General features: G+C 40.0%; 1 protein-coding gene across 2 annotated transcripts in view; it reads right to left on the bottom strand.

The window, feature by feature from the left end:
- adam19a (ADAM metallopeptidase domain 19a) overlaps nt 1-13,681 on the bottom strand; it is a 273,169-nt gene extending 259,488 nt beyond the window's left edge. Inside the window, exon 1 of one of the 2 annotated variants that reach the window (XM_051943831.1) lies at nt 13,466-13,681. In XM_051943831.1, coding sequence (XP_051799791.1) covers nt 13,466-13,595 — 130 coding nt within the window. In that variant the 5' untranslated portion in view covers nt 13,596-13,681. The remainder of the gene's footprint in view (nt 1-13,465) is intronic. The other variant, XM_051943832.1, reaches the window with a different exon arrangement.
- Between the last annotated feature and the right edge of the window lie 716 nt (nt 13,682-14,397).

The raw sequence follows: 14,397 nt of genomic DNA, 5'->3' as shown, positions 1-14,397 counted from the left end.
TCAATCTTCCTCTGGGCTATCTGTGCAGACTTATCCACATATTGAATACAAGAACTATAACTTCTGGGTCTGCATGACTGGACTGCTGCAGTCTCTCATGAAATGTTAGATCCAATTTCTATTTAATTAAATCACTGCTTTTCTTTTTTGTATAGATATTAACTGAAAGACTGCTTCATTCATTTTTGTATTTGCAAGAACAGACAACAATTCTGCTATAGAAGCCATCGATTTGGATATTAAAGCTGCACTATTTTTGTTTTTTTAATGTTCTTTTTGGGGTCACTTCATGGCAGCAGAACAAGCCATAGTCTAAAAATCTAATATAGCCACTAGGGCTGGACCCGAATATCCGGACATTCGGTCGTTGTGGTGGTAATCAAAAATTCATTTTCAGATCCAAGCACTCTGATCCCCCCCCTCCCCTGCTGTATAAGGCGGACCTACCAACTCTGACATCACGCTTCACAAGCATAAATTTTCTGACAAGATTTTGCATTGATGATGGGAGACCACTATGTGGTCACGTGACTACACTTTCAGCTTGACAGTCGAGAACTAAGCTGTGCAGTAGCTGAGTCTGTCCTCATTTTTGTTCACCAACAGCTAGTTTAGATGTTTATAAGGACAGTTTCAAGATGCGTGGAATCTCCGCATGCCGCATCGAATTTGCATCAAGTGGAAGTCCAGTCTACTTTATGTAGAAGATCTGCGGCCCGCTCCGGGTAAATACACCGGATCGCAGCTGGAAACACACCACAACCGGGCCAGCATGCAATATGCAGTGTGTTTCCAGCTGCAATTTGGTGTATAAGCTGTTTATTATGTTGTGTCAACTGCTGCACAATAAAATGTGAATTGAAAACATTATAGTTTCTGCATTTATTGCTCAAGTATTTATCAGTAATACAGTGAAAATGAGAGGAAATGTGAATATTTACTTTGCAAGTCGATTCCGGTGTGCGCCTCTAAATTTACTGCTTGCGCTCCTAAATTTTTAAGTTAGGGGCCACTGTGCTCCTAAGGAAAAAAGTTAGTCTGGAGCCCTGTTGGTAGTTTTCTTTGTTTGATGCCGGTCAATAATTTGACCTTTCTGAGACAGATTAACAACCTTTCAATGACCACAGGAAAAGTCTTCCAATACGATTGTTTAAGAAATGAGAAGCTAGTCACTGCATCAGTTAGGGTTAAATAAATTGTTGACAGCTGAAACATATTCATCACTGCAGTAATTCTTCAATGAAGGCTCTTACCTATTTGCTTAATTAAATCCAGGTGTCAACTTTTTTTTGGACAGTGTATTTTCTTATTCCTATTGACGAAGTGTCCATATTAAAGTATTGCCAGCTGCTGCTTTTACTCAAATGTGTTTCACTGACAAAGTTAGTGCATGCAGTGGTCTCTGATGAAATGGAGGTAGCAATGCATTGCTTTTATCGTTGTAAAGAACTATTCTTCATTGACAGTACTGGTGTTTGCTGAGAGACAGCAGAGGGACCACATATCTCAATTTCAAGATTTGGGATTTTTCACATCATGCAAGAACAAGCACTGAAAAATTAACTAAAGGAATTCAGTATTACCCTGCCGTATACTTATTGTCTTTTGACTTTTGGTGATGGTAGCCTTACATTGAAAACATGGCCTAAAGTACTTCAACTCCATAAAACACATCAACATGCTCAATTATTTAAGCTTTTCAAGTCACTCTGTCAAAATGCCAAACCCAGTTAAAGCATCAAAAATATGCTTCAGTAGCAGGCAACAGATACAGAGCGACAGCTTGACAAGATCATTTCATTTTAATAATATAGGTTGACTAGAACATTTAAAACAAACTATAATCACAAAAAAATCTTTCAACTAAGCAGTTTTCGAACAATAACTTTTTCAAAGGACATTTTAAAGAAGTGCCATCAGAGACAGTACTTACTCAGGAAGCTAAAATCCTTTGGTGTCAACAAGGACATTTTGACCACATTTTATTATGCTTTTATTGAAAATGTGATAACCTTTTCTTTTACTTTTTGGTTTTATTCCATCACTCTGCAGTCCAGAAACCATCTGCTGAACACAGCAAAAGTCTGCTCCAAAATCATCGGGCAGCCTGTTCGCAGTCTGACTGTGTTTTGTGATCAACAGACTATAAAGACAGCACGCAGGATCCTACAGGACTCCTCCCACATTCTGTGTCCTGAGTTTGAGTGGCTTCCCTCAGGACGCAGGCTACACTGCCCAGGCTGCAGGACACAGAGAAGGAAGTCCTCCTTCATCCCTAAAGCTATCCTGCTTCTTAATTCAGCTCAGTAGACCTCTTTTTTAAATATTTTTTTTTCTTTAAAGCACACATTCTTTTAACGTAGTATTTCAGAGCAGCCTTTTTATTTATTCTAACACACATTTATTTAACATAGTACATAAGATTAGACTTTTTACTTTATTTCACATGTACATTTTTTTAAACATAGTATTTAAGAGTAGACTTTTTTATTTATTTTAGCACACACATTTTTATTATAGGATTTAAGGAGCACTTTACTGTCCCATACACGAAGAACAAAAAAAGGACTTTAAAATTACAGTGTTCTTTTTAATGTTGTTTTGTCTTTTTCTGTGCAATTGCATGTCTTGCCTGGTTGTCCTTAAGCTGCTTGTATGCCCTTTTTAATTGCCCCTTGGGGACAAATTCAGTTTTTTGAATTGAATTGAATTGAAAAGTGAAGAAATCTTTTTGTGCTAACTTTTGAGTGTTGCTCCAAAGATAGTAGGCTCAAGAATCTAAAGACATGCACCATTTTTTTTTATCTTAACACAGTGATGTAATGAAGCCAGGATCTCATTATAACCTGCAAAATCTAAAGAAAAAAAACATCATTAACCATGGCTGACCATTACTTTCAGATATCACCACACATGGGAGAGCCAAAGAGTTACAGCTGAAAATTTCACTAATTGCAAGATTGCTACAGCTAACAAGCAGAAGGTGTATCAGTCTGGTCAGTCAAGTCAAACATCATGATGCAGATAAAAGTGTTTTCATCTTGGAAAACCCTGAAATATTATAGAATCTGTTGTTCAGAAAGTAGGGCTAGCACAGAAGAGGTACAGTAAGCTGTGCAGAAACAGAACAGGAATGACAATGAAATAAAGTGTTTATAGAGGATTTGAATACTACACCCTGCTCTGATGAGATGAACAACACTGTCTAGCCAGCCTAACTTTCCCAATACAACCATGAAGCTCCTTAACAAGCATGGTAAGTGTTAACCTGGCAATAGCCAGATTAATAATTGTGTAGTACTTGATAGTACTCCACAATATCAATCTGGGACCGCTCCATGTAAATCCGTTCGGAGGAAAGAGGCACGGATTGGACAATGCAACAGTATGTCCCGCCTCTGACAGGTCTGTTTTTAGCCAATCGCGGGATCTTCACAACGAGCGGAGCCAATTGGTAGATTAAACTCTTACCAAAACCCGTAGGTAAAAAAGCACAAACATCTTTACCATCCAGAAATGCGCAAAGCGCCTCTCGTTGTTCTTACTTCAAAGAAGCGATACGAGATTCAGCTAAAACTGACTTAATAGCAGCATCTACACGATCGTTGTCCTCCGTTGCCGTGTTTGTTTTGATCTACTGGCGCTTGGTGTCGTCTTCACACCCGGATATCCCGCTCCACACACAAATACTGCTGCGTGATTGGCCCGTGCCAACTTGGTTCTGTACGAACAGTGAATGCGGGAGCGGAGCAAGATGGTTTCTTGAGAGATTTGTGAACTCACAAATATCGCGAGAAATCAACTTGCTGGCAAGGTTAGGTAAGTGTACATCTATTAAGAAAATCCCCATTAACATGTGTAGAGATTGTATATTTGTGAACAGAAAATAGGTCTACACATTTGCAGTGTGTTATTTTCAGCTAAACTGCTCTTAAACAGCAGGATGTATCAATCTGATTGTCTGGAAATAATTCAAATAGATGAGTTTGAAAGTGAAAATGAGTTGCACTCCTGACTTAAATGATCTGCCCTTCTTTTTTTTATTTTAGAGTTTCATGTTTAACTCTGCATTGTTGTATATGATGTATGTGATATTTAATTTGTCAAAATAAAATGAACTTAAATGACACATTTATTTTGTTTTTTATCAAGAAAAATATGTATCGAGATTTAAAAAATTAAGTGAAGAGTACACAGAACAATGGGGGAAAATGTTGTTTGTCGGAGCCTGAGTTAACTTTAGAAATATGGTCATATCACAGAGTACTAAAAACTAGCACTCAGGCTACGTACCACTGAGAACACACTTCTAAAGTTTTTTCCTCTGTGATTAGAAATACTGTTAGTCAGCACACATTATGCTTCTTTTTCATTTGTGATCCATTTTCCATATGACAAGTGTGCTGTGCAAAGTCAGAAAACCCTTCATCTCCATTCTCCATATGCTTGCCTAACAAAGCTTTTCTTCGTGCACTAATCTCACTGTGCTGCATTCTGGTTTGGCTGCCATTCTGGAGTAAATCTGTGAGTATGTATACATATGATCTTATGTTCCCCTCAATTTCATTGTTAAAACCCTACAAAATCATCTGTTTTTCCTCTGAAAATAATTCATTTACACCTTAAAATGGCTAAGATGAAACTCTACACCATTTCTTCCTATTGAATGTATGGATCTCTTCCTCCACCTCTCCCTATTCAAACACAGCAGCTCACCTTCAACTCTGCTCAAACACAATGAAACTACTCTATAAAACACAATGGCAAATTCTACTGGAGTAATACAGACATACATACTGAGAACTAACCAACTCTGAACACTTGTAACTGCAATTGTGGAACTACGCTCATGTGGTGGCATTATGTGATAATCAGCACAGTGCACTGAGAGAGATGCTGTGAAGTACAAAAAGACGTGCAATTTTCTTCAAGGAACTTCCTCCAAAGGGAGTCCGTTTATATCCTTATGTGTCAGATGCACTAAGTTAACACTAGGTCACATCAATACAATGTTTTCAGGTGTGCAGATATGATCTGCTAAATCTTCTTTTACTTTCCTTGTACACCTTAACAAAACTAAAAACTAAGAGACTGAGCTGGTTGGCCCGCTGTCTGTCCCCTAATTATATATTCTCTACTTATCGGCAGCACTATATCAGTCTAGCACTATATAGGTCTGACAGTAGTCTGCAATTATAAGAAATGGGATCAAAATCCCAGTCCAAGACACAACCAAGAGTCAAGATAACAATGTTCAGTTGCCAGGTTATTAGGACTGTATAAAACCAAAGTCAACCTTTAGAAAAGTTCATTTTTTATTTGTCATGTGCACACACATGCACAATGCTTTCAACTTGCTAAAGCAAACAGTATTAGTTTTTCAAGTAACAAGGGAATTTTGATAATTAGAAGACACATTATCACAGTAAAGCACATTTTAATAAATAACTGAAGGGTCCCTGCTTAGATTTAATTTAAATATAATACAACATAAATACTGATAGCAGGCAGCATTTTTTGGATCAAAAATAATTTCCAAATTTGTTAATTTATAGTTCACAGGGGACGTCCTGCAGTGTTGTTCAACAAACAGCACATTTGGAAAGTTTTCAGGTCCTTTCAAGTTTTTCACATTTTGTTATATTTATCAAAAATGGATTCAGTTCATGTTGGCAGTACTGACTGCTACTAATTAAAATAATACACAGCCTCTTCAGAAAGTCTTTAGACCTATTCCCTTTTTGTACACTTCCTCATTAAATTGCAAATGAATGAAATTTGCATTTTCCCATCAGTCTACGTACAATAACCCATAATGATAAACTAAAGATGTTTTGCTCAACTATTAAGAATCAAAAACCAAAATTTCTCAATCACAAACGTATTTAGGCCCTTTGTTTGGACTCTTGTGGTTGAGTTCAGGTGCATCCTGCTTCGACCAGTAATTCTTCAGATGCTTCTACAACTTGATTGAAAAAGTCCACCTGTGCTTAAAGGCATTAGAGGAGATTTAATTTCCTACGACTTTGAACGTAGCATGCGCATGCATACATACAACCTCTCCCTCACCCCCCTCTAACCTCCCCCCCCCCCCCAGAAACTTGCATAGGACTCGTGAAGTTGCCTACAGCCGCAGTATAATACAATAATACATTTTACCTGTCCAGAAGGAATTTAGCAACCAAAGCATCTGTCTTTAGGTCCATTTGTTGCTTGAGCTGACACCATCGCCCAAATGACTCGCCAATAATCACTTTTGTTTTTGCATTCTCGCGATCCAGTTATCTTTTATTTTCTCTGACCTCAAAAAATGCCTTTCTTTTACGGCTGGGTCCCCCTGGATCTTTATCTGCCATTATATAAAAAAAGATGAGCAAAACAAGTCGCCAGCTAACTACAAAGCTATACCAAAGCAACACATACACAAAACACGCAAGTCCAAGGTGTACGTAATCTACGTAACTAGGCCTGAACCGGAAGATTTTTGATTGACAGGAAAGGGAGCAAAGCAAACTAATTCTCCTCCTTCCAGCTCCCCACTTTCTCGGAAATCAGAGCTCATCCAGAAATCCAAGCCATCCACCTGTCAACTGGACCCTCTCTCCACACAGCTGGTCAAAGTCTGCCTCCCCTCTCTGGTCCATTTCTGCCATCATCCACCCCTCTCTCAAGACTGGAACTGTTCCGAAAATCCTTCAGAACTGCAGCCATCACCCCAATTTTGAGAAAACCTCGACCTCTCAAATTTCAACAACTACCATCCTATCTCCAATATACCCTTCATCTCCAAAATCCTGGAAAACGGTTTCCTCCCAACTCCGCTCTCACCTATCCCACAACAACCTGTATGAACAGTTCCAGTCCGGTTTCCACCCACTCCATTGCACAGAAACAGAACGCATCAAAATTACAAACGACCTCCTTATGACAGTTGATTCTGGACTCCTCACTATCCTCGTCCTCCTCGACCCGAGTGCGGCCTTCGATACCATCCGTCACATCACCCTCCTCAACAGATTATCTTTCATTGGCATCACCCACACTCCGTTACACTGGTTCACCTCTAACCTCTATGGCAGTGGTCGGCAACTGGCGGCCCGCGGGCCAAAACTTGCCCGTCAGGAATAATATCTGGCCCACCAGATGATTTTGAAAATTTGGCACAGAGCCAAGCCAGTCCGTCACCGCAACACGAAACTTGCGTGGTCGGCTGCTGCCGGTCATTTCCGTGTGTGCGCTACTGGTCGGACACGGTTGTAGCCAGATTTCAGGGGGAAAAGTGTGTGCAAAACATGTGTGTGTCTCGGGAGTCATTTTTAATACATCTGTGATCAGAATTGAGACGTGTGTCCCAAGCAGCGGCGATCAGCTGTAGAAGCTCCGCTGCCGCGGTACCTCACCCCACCCCCACCCGCTCGCGGAATCGGAGCGCAACCCCACCGCAGGTTGGCCCGCTGTTCGATTGTTTACAAACAATTTGGCCCGAAGCCACATCTACTTGCCGACCCCTGCTCTATGGCCTCACTCAGTTCCCTCAACTCAAATCCTTTAAATCCATCCCTTCCTCTGTCACCACAGGTGTGCCCAAGGGCTCTGTCCTGGGGTCCCTCCTCTTCATCATTTACCGCCATCTCTTCGGCATAGGGCTGGGCGATATGGCCAAAAATAAAATCTCGATTTTTTTAGTCATCTTGGACGATTACGATTTTAATCGATTTTTGTTGTTTCTTTGCGGTCTGTTTGCTATGGCTAGTGCTAGCCATAGGGTTGCCACCTTTCAGAAATGAAAATAGAGGACACCCACCACGACTCCTCAGGGCCACAGTTCAGTAAAATTGAAAAGACATTCACAGATTCAGACTTCCGGCAGTGATTCTGTTGACACTACAGTGTATCAGAATGAGGCTATTGAATATTTGTGTCTCTCTTCGCTGTTGCAGCAGTTTTGCAATTTGCAGACAGTCCCTGTTCACAGCCGGCTGCTCATAGACACCAATGTTATTTCTGCAACTTGAAAGACAGCTACTTTTGATAAAACTGGGCTTGTAGGACAACATCTGCCTTACAACGATGGGAAAGAGGCATCGTTTATGTTTTGACAACCTATATCTAATGAGTTATTGATGCTGGAACTCTGAATCTGTGAATATCTTTCCAACTTTACCAAACGCGGGGCCACAACCACCCAAGGAGTGGTTTATTTAATTTTGCAAAAAGCATTTAGTCATACTTAAAGCTTTAAGTGCTTTATTAACACAAAACTAAGAGTTTTGTATTGTTTTATGATCACAGGTTCTGTCTGAAAAGATGTAGCATCATTTTAAACAATGAAACCATACTAATAAAATGTAATGGCCAACCAGTGAGCAATACTGGATTCTGCAAAAACTGAATGCAGAATACTGGACAAAGAAATTCTCTACAGATACTTTTCCCATCTAAATATTTTCTTAACACAATTAATGTATTAACTTATTTATGTGTATGAATGTATTTACTGACTTATGTATTTAGTACCGTTAACATATCAGAGTTCTGAGTGAGTTTTTCTTTAGACAGGCAAAGGCCATTTATTGATCACATATATGCTATTAAATAAATGATATTTAAAAAAAATAAAAAGCATTTAAAATACTATTAAACAACTTAGGCATTTATTGAGTCACTAAAATACTGTGGAGTCTACGGCCACATTAGTCTGACTATAATCATCCTCTGGTAAATTCACAACCATGTACTGATGTCTCTTACCAAAGAGACTTCAGCAGATGATTTTATGATGATAAACTGTGACCTGCTGGTTGGGTTCTCTCTGTTCTCAAGTTTCTTACATGTTGGTCTCCTGATGCTGCCTTACTTCAGCTAGTCTATGAGCAACAGAAAACACAGTTTGCCCTGTACCTATTGCCATGGTTCCAGTCTTCCCACTCACGCCTGTACTTTTGAAAAAGTTTTTGTTTCTTTGGACGTGGTGGAGTTTCGGGTGTAGACATTTTTAAACACACGGGAGCAGCAGCGTCTGTAACCAGGAAACCCGCTGCAGAACCGGCAAACAGACCTGCTGGACCTCACATTGGGTCCTCGCTACATAGGTCAAAGGAAGATGAAACTGGCTGCCCTTAATATTTCCTGTGTTTTATTTTGTTTATTATGCAATTTTGATGCGTGTGTGACAGACGTGTATGGGACATTTATGAAAATACGGAACAATTAGCATCCCATTTTGAATCAATACGGGAAAAGTGCCCGCAGCTACGGGAGTGCGGCATAGGGTTGCCACCCGTTCCTTAAAATACGGAATCGTCCTATATTTGACTATTAATTGTAGCGTCCCGTATTGATCCTATGCCGCAGTCCCGTAGCTGCGAGCACTCTTCCCATTCTTTAGGATGCCTCTGCCGGAGGTGCTGAAAGAAGTTAGTTGTGCTGCTACTCTTTGTTTTCACAGTACTTTTGCAAACCTTGCACATGACTGTAGTTTGCTCTGTGTCAGTCTTGTCAAAGCCGAACCACTTCCATATAATTGATGTAACATGAGGCCCTTTTCTCGCGACCAACTCTTCGTCTGCTGTTCTGTCCGCCATGACGGGGGTGTGAGTGTTTTGGCAGAAGGAGATGAGAGGCGGAAGCAAACGCCAGTGCACAAGTCGTGAAAGGCAGAAAAAGAATCTGTATTATATATTTAAACTCACCTCGATTTTACGATTTCGCAAATTTTCAAATCGTCAGGTTTTAAAAATGCGAATTAATCGAATTAATTCGATTTATCGCCCAGCCCTACTTCGGCAATATGTTCCACAAATTTAATATTAATTTCAACTGGATGACATCCAGCTCTACCTCACCAGTAAACCCTCCGCTACTCTCCCACCCACCTCCCTCACTGACTGTATTGCTGAAATAAAAACCTAGTTCATCCTAAATTTCCTTTTATTAAACAGTAATAAACCTGAGGTTGTCCTCATCGACACCAAGTCTACTTTATCCAAAACTAACAGCTTTTCTATCAACATTGACAACTCCTCCGTTTCACCCTCTCCTCAGGTTAAGAGTCTGGGTGTCATCCTTGACAGCACTATATCTTTGCGATCTCAAATCAGTAATGTTACCCAGTCTGCCTACTTCCACCTACGAAACATCAATTGCATCCACCCTTCCCTCACCCCTACACCACCACCATCCTTATCCACAGCCTCGTCACTTCAAGTCTGGATTATTGTACCTCACTCCTCTTTGGTCTTCTTCACAAATCCCTCCACAAACTTCAACTAGTTCAGAATTCAGGTGCCCGTATCATCACTCGGACCCCCTCCATTGACCACTTCAGTCCTGTCCTTCAACAGCTCTACTGGCGCCTGGTTCAGTTCTGCATCCAACTCAAAATCCTCCTACTAACATTCAAGGCCATTCATAACCTCGCCCCCCCATATCTGTCCGGCATCCTCCATGTTCCTACGCTCTCCCGTTCCCTCTGATCCTATGCCTCTTTTCACCTGTCCGTCCATTCCACCCATCTCACCACCATGGGGAGCAGAGCATTCAGCCGCTCTGCTAACCATCTCTGGAATTCATTGCCACCCCAACGGAGAAATATGGACTTATTCCTCCATTTCAAATCACTACTCAAAACACATCTGTTCAAAATTGCATATATTAGACCACTTGAATTACAATATGCTGAAAGGATAAAATGAAATATTTACCCAGCAATGCCAAAAATTACTGTGTCTGCCAAACTTTAAGCAAAATTTTTGTTTAGTTATATCACAGAAACAGCTCATTGTCTTGTCTTCAGATGATTGGAAGCTGTGTTGAGCAATGAACTGCTGATGGCAGACAGATGTGATGGTTGATGACTGTGGATCTGCTGACGGATGTAAATTAGCTCCCAGTTTTTAATAGCAAACAAATGCCACTTTCCTGATACCTGTATTGTTAATTTAAGGGATATTATAAGTAGGCAGCAAAAGAACAGTCAGTTCTACTCAGAGTGTTCTTCTTTTGTGATTTTTTTTCTGCCAGATCTGATGTATTAACTGATGTATTACTGGTTGACACCACCCTGCAGAAGAAAACGCTGATACAAAGAAATGGAGTGACAGAAATTGCAGCAATATGGTAAAAATAAAGGGTGAAGGAGTTCCTTAGGAAGGACCAAAGGAGGAATGATACAGCCCTGCTCCAGCAGTTGGACCAGTGTGGGACAGGTGGTGCTATAACACAAATTTACCAACTCATTGGTTAATATAATATGCCTGACAATGAGCCAAAATTGTCTTAAAGCTGTAAATACAAATGTACTGTACTGTATATTTCAAATTATTTTCATGTCTAATTATAAACTGTAAAATATGCTGCCTCGTGTGCACCCTAAATTTTCAAACTGTGTATTGGCATGATTCATATAATACACTATATGTTCACGTCCACAAAATTAATTCCATCTGTACAGTTAAAGATTCACATCATGCACCTATTCTGCTACACTTGATTTCTTACCATTCATTGTGTCTAATTTGTTGCCTTGCTGATAGTGACTGCCTGGCCTTAATGTGAGGCATTTAGGGAACACTGGTAAACTGTAGATAATGATTATGATTAGCAGAGGTGCAGAAAGTGAGTTTGTTTTAGCCTGTGGCCAAATTATAGGAGTGAAATTAGGCAATCTCTGGAAAGACCGGGAACACAATCAATATATTTTCAGATTAAAACGTTTCGCAAATATCACATCTTGAGTCACACTGATCTTCACATCAGTACAAAAGTAAGGTGTTCCAAGAAAATCATTTTTCAGCATCAGACTTCTCATGGCTCAGAAAGCAATTTTAAAAAACAGACAATACTCTGTCAAGGGTAAAATGCATATTTAAACCTAGTGCTCTGCAGATAATCTGAAAGTCCCACCAATTAGGTAGGTAAGTTGTGCTGGTGCAAAAACATGACCAGCTGAGAAATTTGGTAGCACCAGTCGAAAAGTCAGTCTGGAGTCCTGATTGATGATATCAGTAAAATGTACGAAATCCTTACATGTATGCTAGAAAATGAGAATGTTCTGCATTTTTTTGCTCTATACATGACTTCAAAGTGGCCAACAACTATTCTTGGAATCGTCATTACACATCCAGACTGCTGCATTTTGGACACATTTTCAAAACCAGTAATTAAGAATTGTGATGCGAGACATCAGCATCATTAACAGCCCCACAGCTACACAATCACCATTACACACCACCCAAAAGGGATGCTGTGTAGGGAGATCGCCTGGCAACGGTCCATTCATGTTACTGGGCGTTTGAAGCGGTCAGTGTAAATTGCACTGTGTTGATATTTGTACTGAAGCCAAACACACAGACTACACCCACGGGTTGTGAACTGCATTAACTCTGAGCATCTTGCTGAATGGCGCTTATTGTCTGGGCCTTATTTTGCGGTGGGTAGTTCACATGACCGGACAGGCTGATGCATCTCCTCACAGTTTGACCTTCTCTGTCTGGCTGGCAGAGGGAAGGCGTTCAGTACATTCAAGTTTAGCCTTCATTTAATAGTTTTTTTTTAAAAACAGAACATAAGGCGGAGGCTTAACGCTGCACTAATTTCAATCAAGAATTCCCATTGTGTCGCTTTGATCCCCAAATAAAGTCTATAAAAATGAGTGGGTGACATAATGTAGACTGGAATCTGGGCTCCAAGAAACTCTGCCTTTTATGGACACAGCTCATTCTGTAGTTTGGCTGGAAGAGAAACTACACTGAACATATATATCGAAACCAAATATTTACTAATCCGGAATTAATTTTCGTTGTCTTTTTGTAATACTTCTAATACATCCCGCTCATCGTTTCAGACACTGAAACATGTTTTCTAAAACAATCTTAAAATTTAATTACAGTTACAGTAAAAAAATATAATTAAAAAAAACATATTTCGGTTTCTTTTTGGAGAAAATAAGGTCTTCTGATAATTTTGGAATAAAAGCAGAACTCAGTAAAGCCAACTTTGAGACGGTTATATTTCTTCTTTCATATCTGAGGAGAGAACAGTTGTAGACAGCTGACAAAAGCAGAGATGTGTGTTTCGGCGGGGATGTGTTGGGGCTCTGGGTGCAGCTTGCAGAATAATAGGAATAAAAGCGAAGTGTTGATGAAAGGTTTTTCAGGCCGTGTGTTGTTTGTTTTTTTTGTTTGTTTTTTTTGCCGGAAAGCGACGCGACGTTAAATTGGCAGATTTTTAAACGACATTTGGCGCACGCTATCCCTCTTCTTCTTCAAAAAAAAACCCCAGCTAATTACCCCCCAAAAGTTTGACTTGTGTCGCACTAAAATATGTCTGGCTTCCGCTAAACCCCGTTGATTGAAATGGCACACTTTAAAGCCTCCATACTTGTTTATTTGAGGAGCTTTAATGCTTCAACACGCAACTGGTAGAGCTACAAGAACTTTTCTAGCACGTCCGCTTATTTCTTTACCTTGCTCTCCGGTGTCTCCGCAGGCTCGTCCCAGTGTGCCGTTTAGCAGCAGAAAAGAAAGAAAAACGAGTAAACGTCCACATTTTGCCGGTGAGATTTGGGCATTTTTCTGCCTGTGTTTACTGTACATCCCTGTGACCCTCGGTACCGCTGCAGTCCTCGCTTTCCACACCGTTGTTCAACTGTGCCTCCCTGATTCCTCCGAGCGTCAAACGCGACGCAGCGACACACTGAACTTCTTGTGGGCACCACCAAAATAAAAGTATAAAAGTCGCTATGAAAGTATACAAACCACTATGAAAGACAGAAAAGCTTACCACGAGAAGTCATCTAGTTATTTAAATGTATCTTTTAAATATACTGAAGAACATCATAATGTAACATGCACTATTTCATTTAATTACTTGTATACAAGTATCCATTAATATTTAATGTAATTAAATGAAATAATGCATGTTACATTATGATGTTCTTCAGTGTATTTAAAAGATACATTTAAATAACGAGATGACTTCTCGTAGTAAGCTTTTGTGTCTTTCCTGTCGTTGATTGATTGATTGATTGATTGATTGATTGATTGATTGATTGATTGATTGATCCAAAAGTTATGTAAGATCTATTACACAGCATTTGTACAAGATAAAAATCATGAAACAAGCAAATATGCACAATATTGTAAATGATAATGGACAGGTCAAGAGTAACATCGGGGCCCAGAAATGATGCTAGCTTTTGAAATCTTTTCCCACTCCTTCTAATGGCCTTGGTGAAGTTGGTGGACATTTTTTTGAGGACAGGATGACACTGTCGGACAAGTCCATCCAGACCATCCCACTGATGTTTGATGGATGAAATTTCTGCAGGCTGTGGTATGACGCAAACTATTTCAGCTACTATGAAAGGGTAGTTTATATTCTGGGGACATGAGGCTG

This window comes from Acanthochromis polyacanthus, chromosome 23 (assembly GCF_021347895.1).
Source record: "Acanthochromis polyacanthus isolate Apoly-LR-REF ecotype Palm Island chromosome 23, KAUST_Apoly_ChrSc, whole genome shotgun sequence".
Taxonomy (NCBI): domain Eukaryota; kingdom Metazoa; phylum Chordata; class Actinopteri; family Pomacentridae; genus Acanthochromis; species Acanthochromis polyacanthus.
This window is presented reverse-complemented; position numbering and strand designations above follow the sequence as displayed.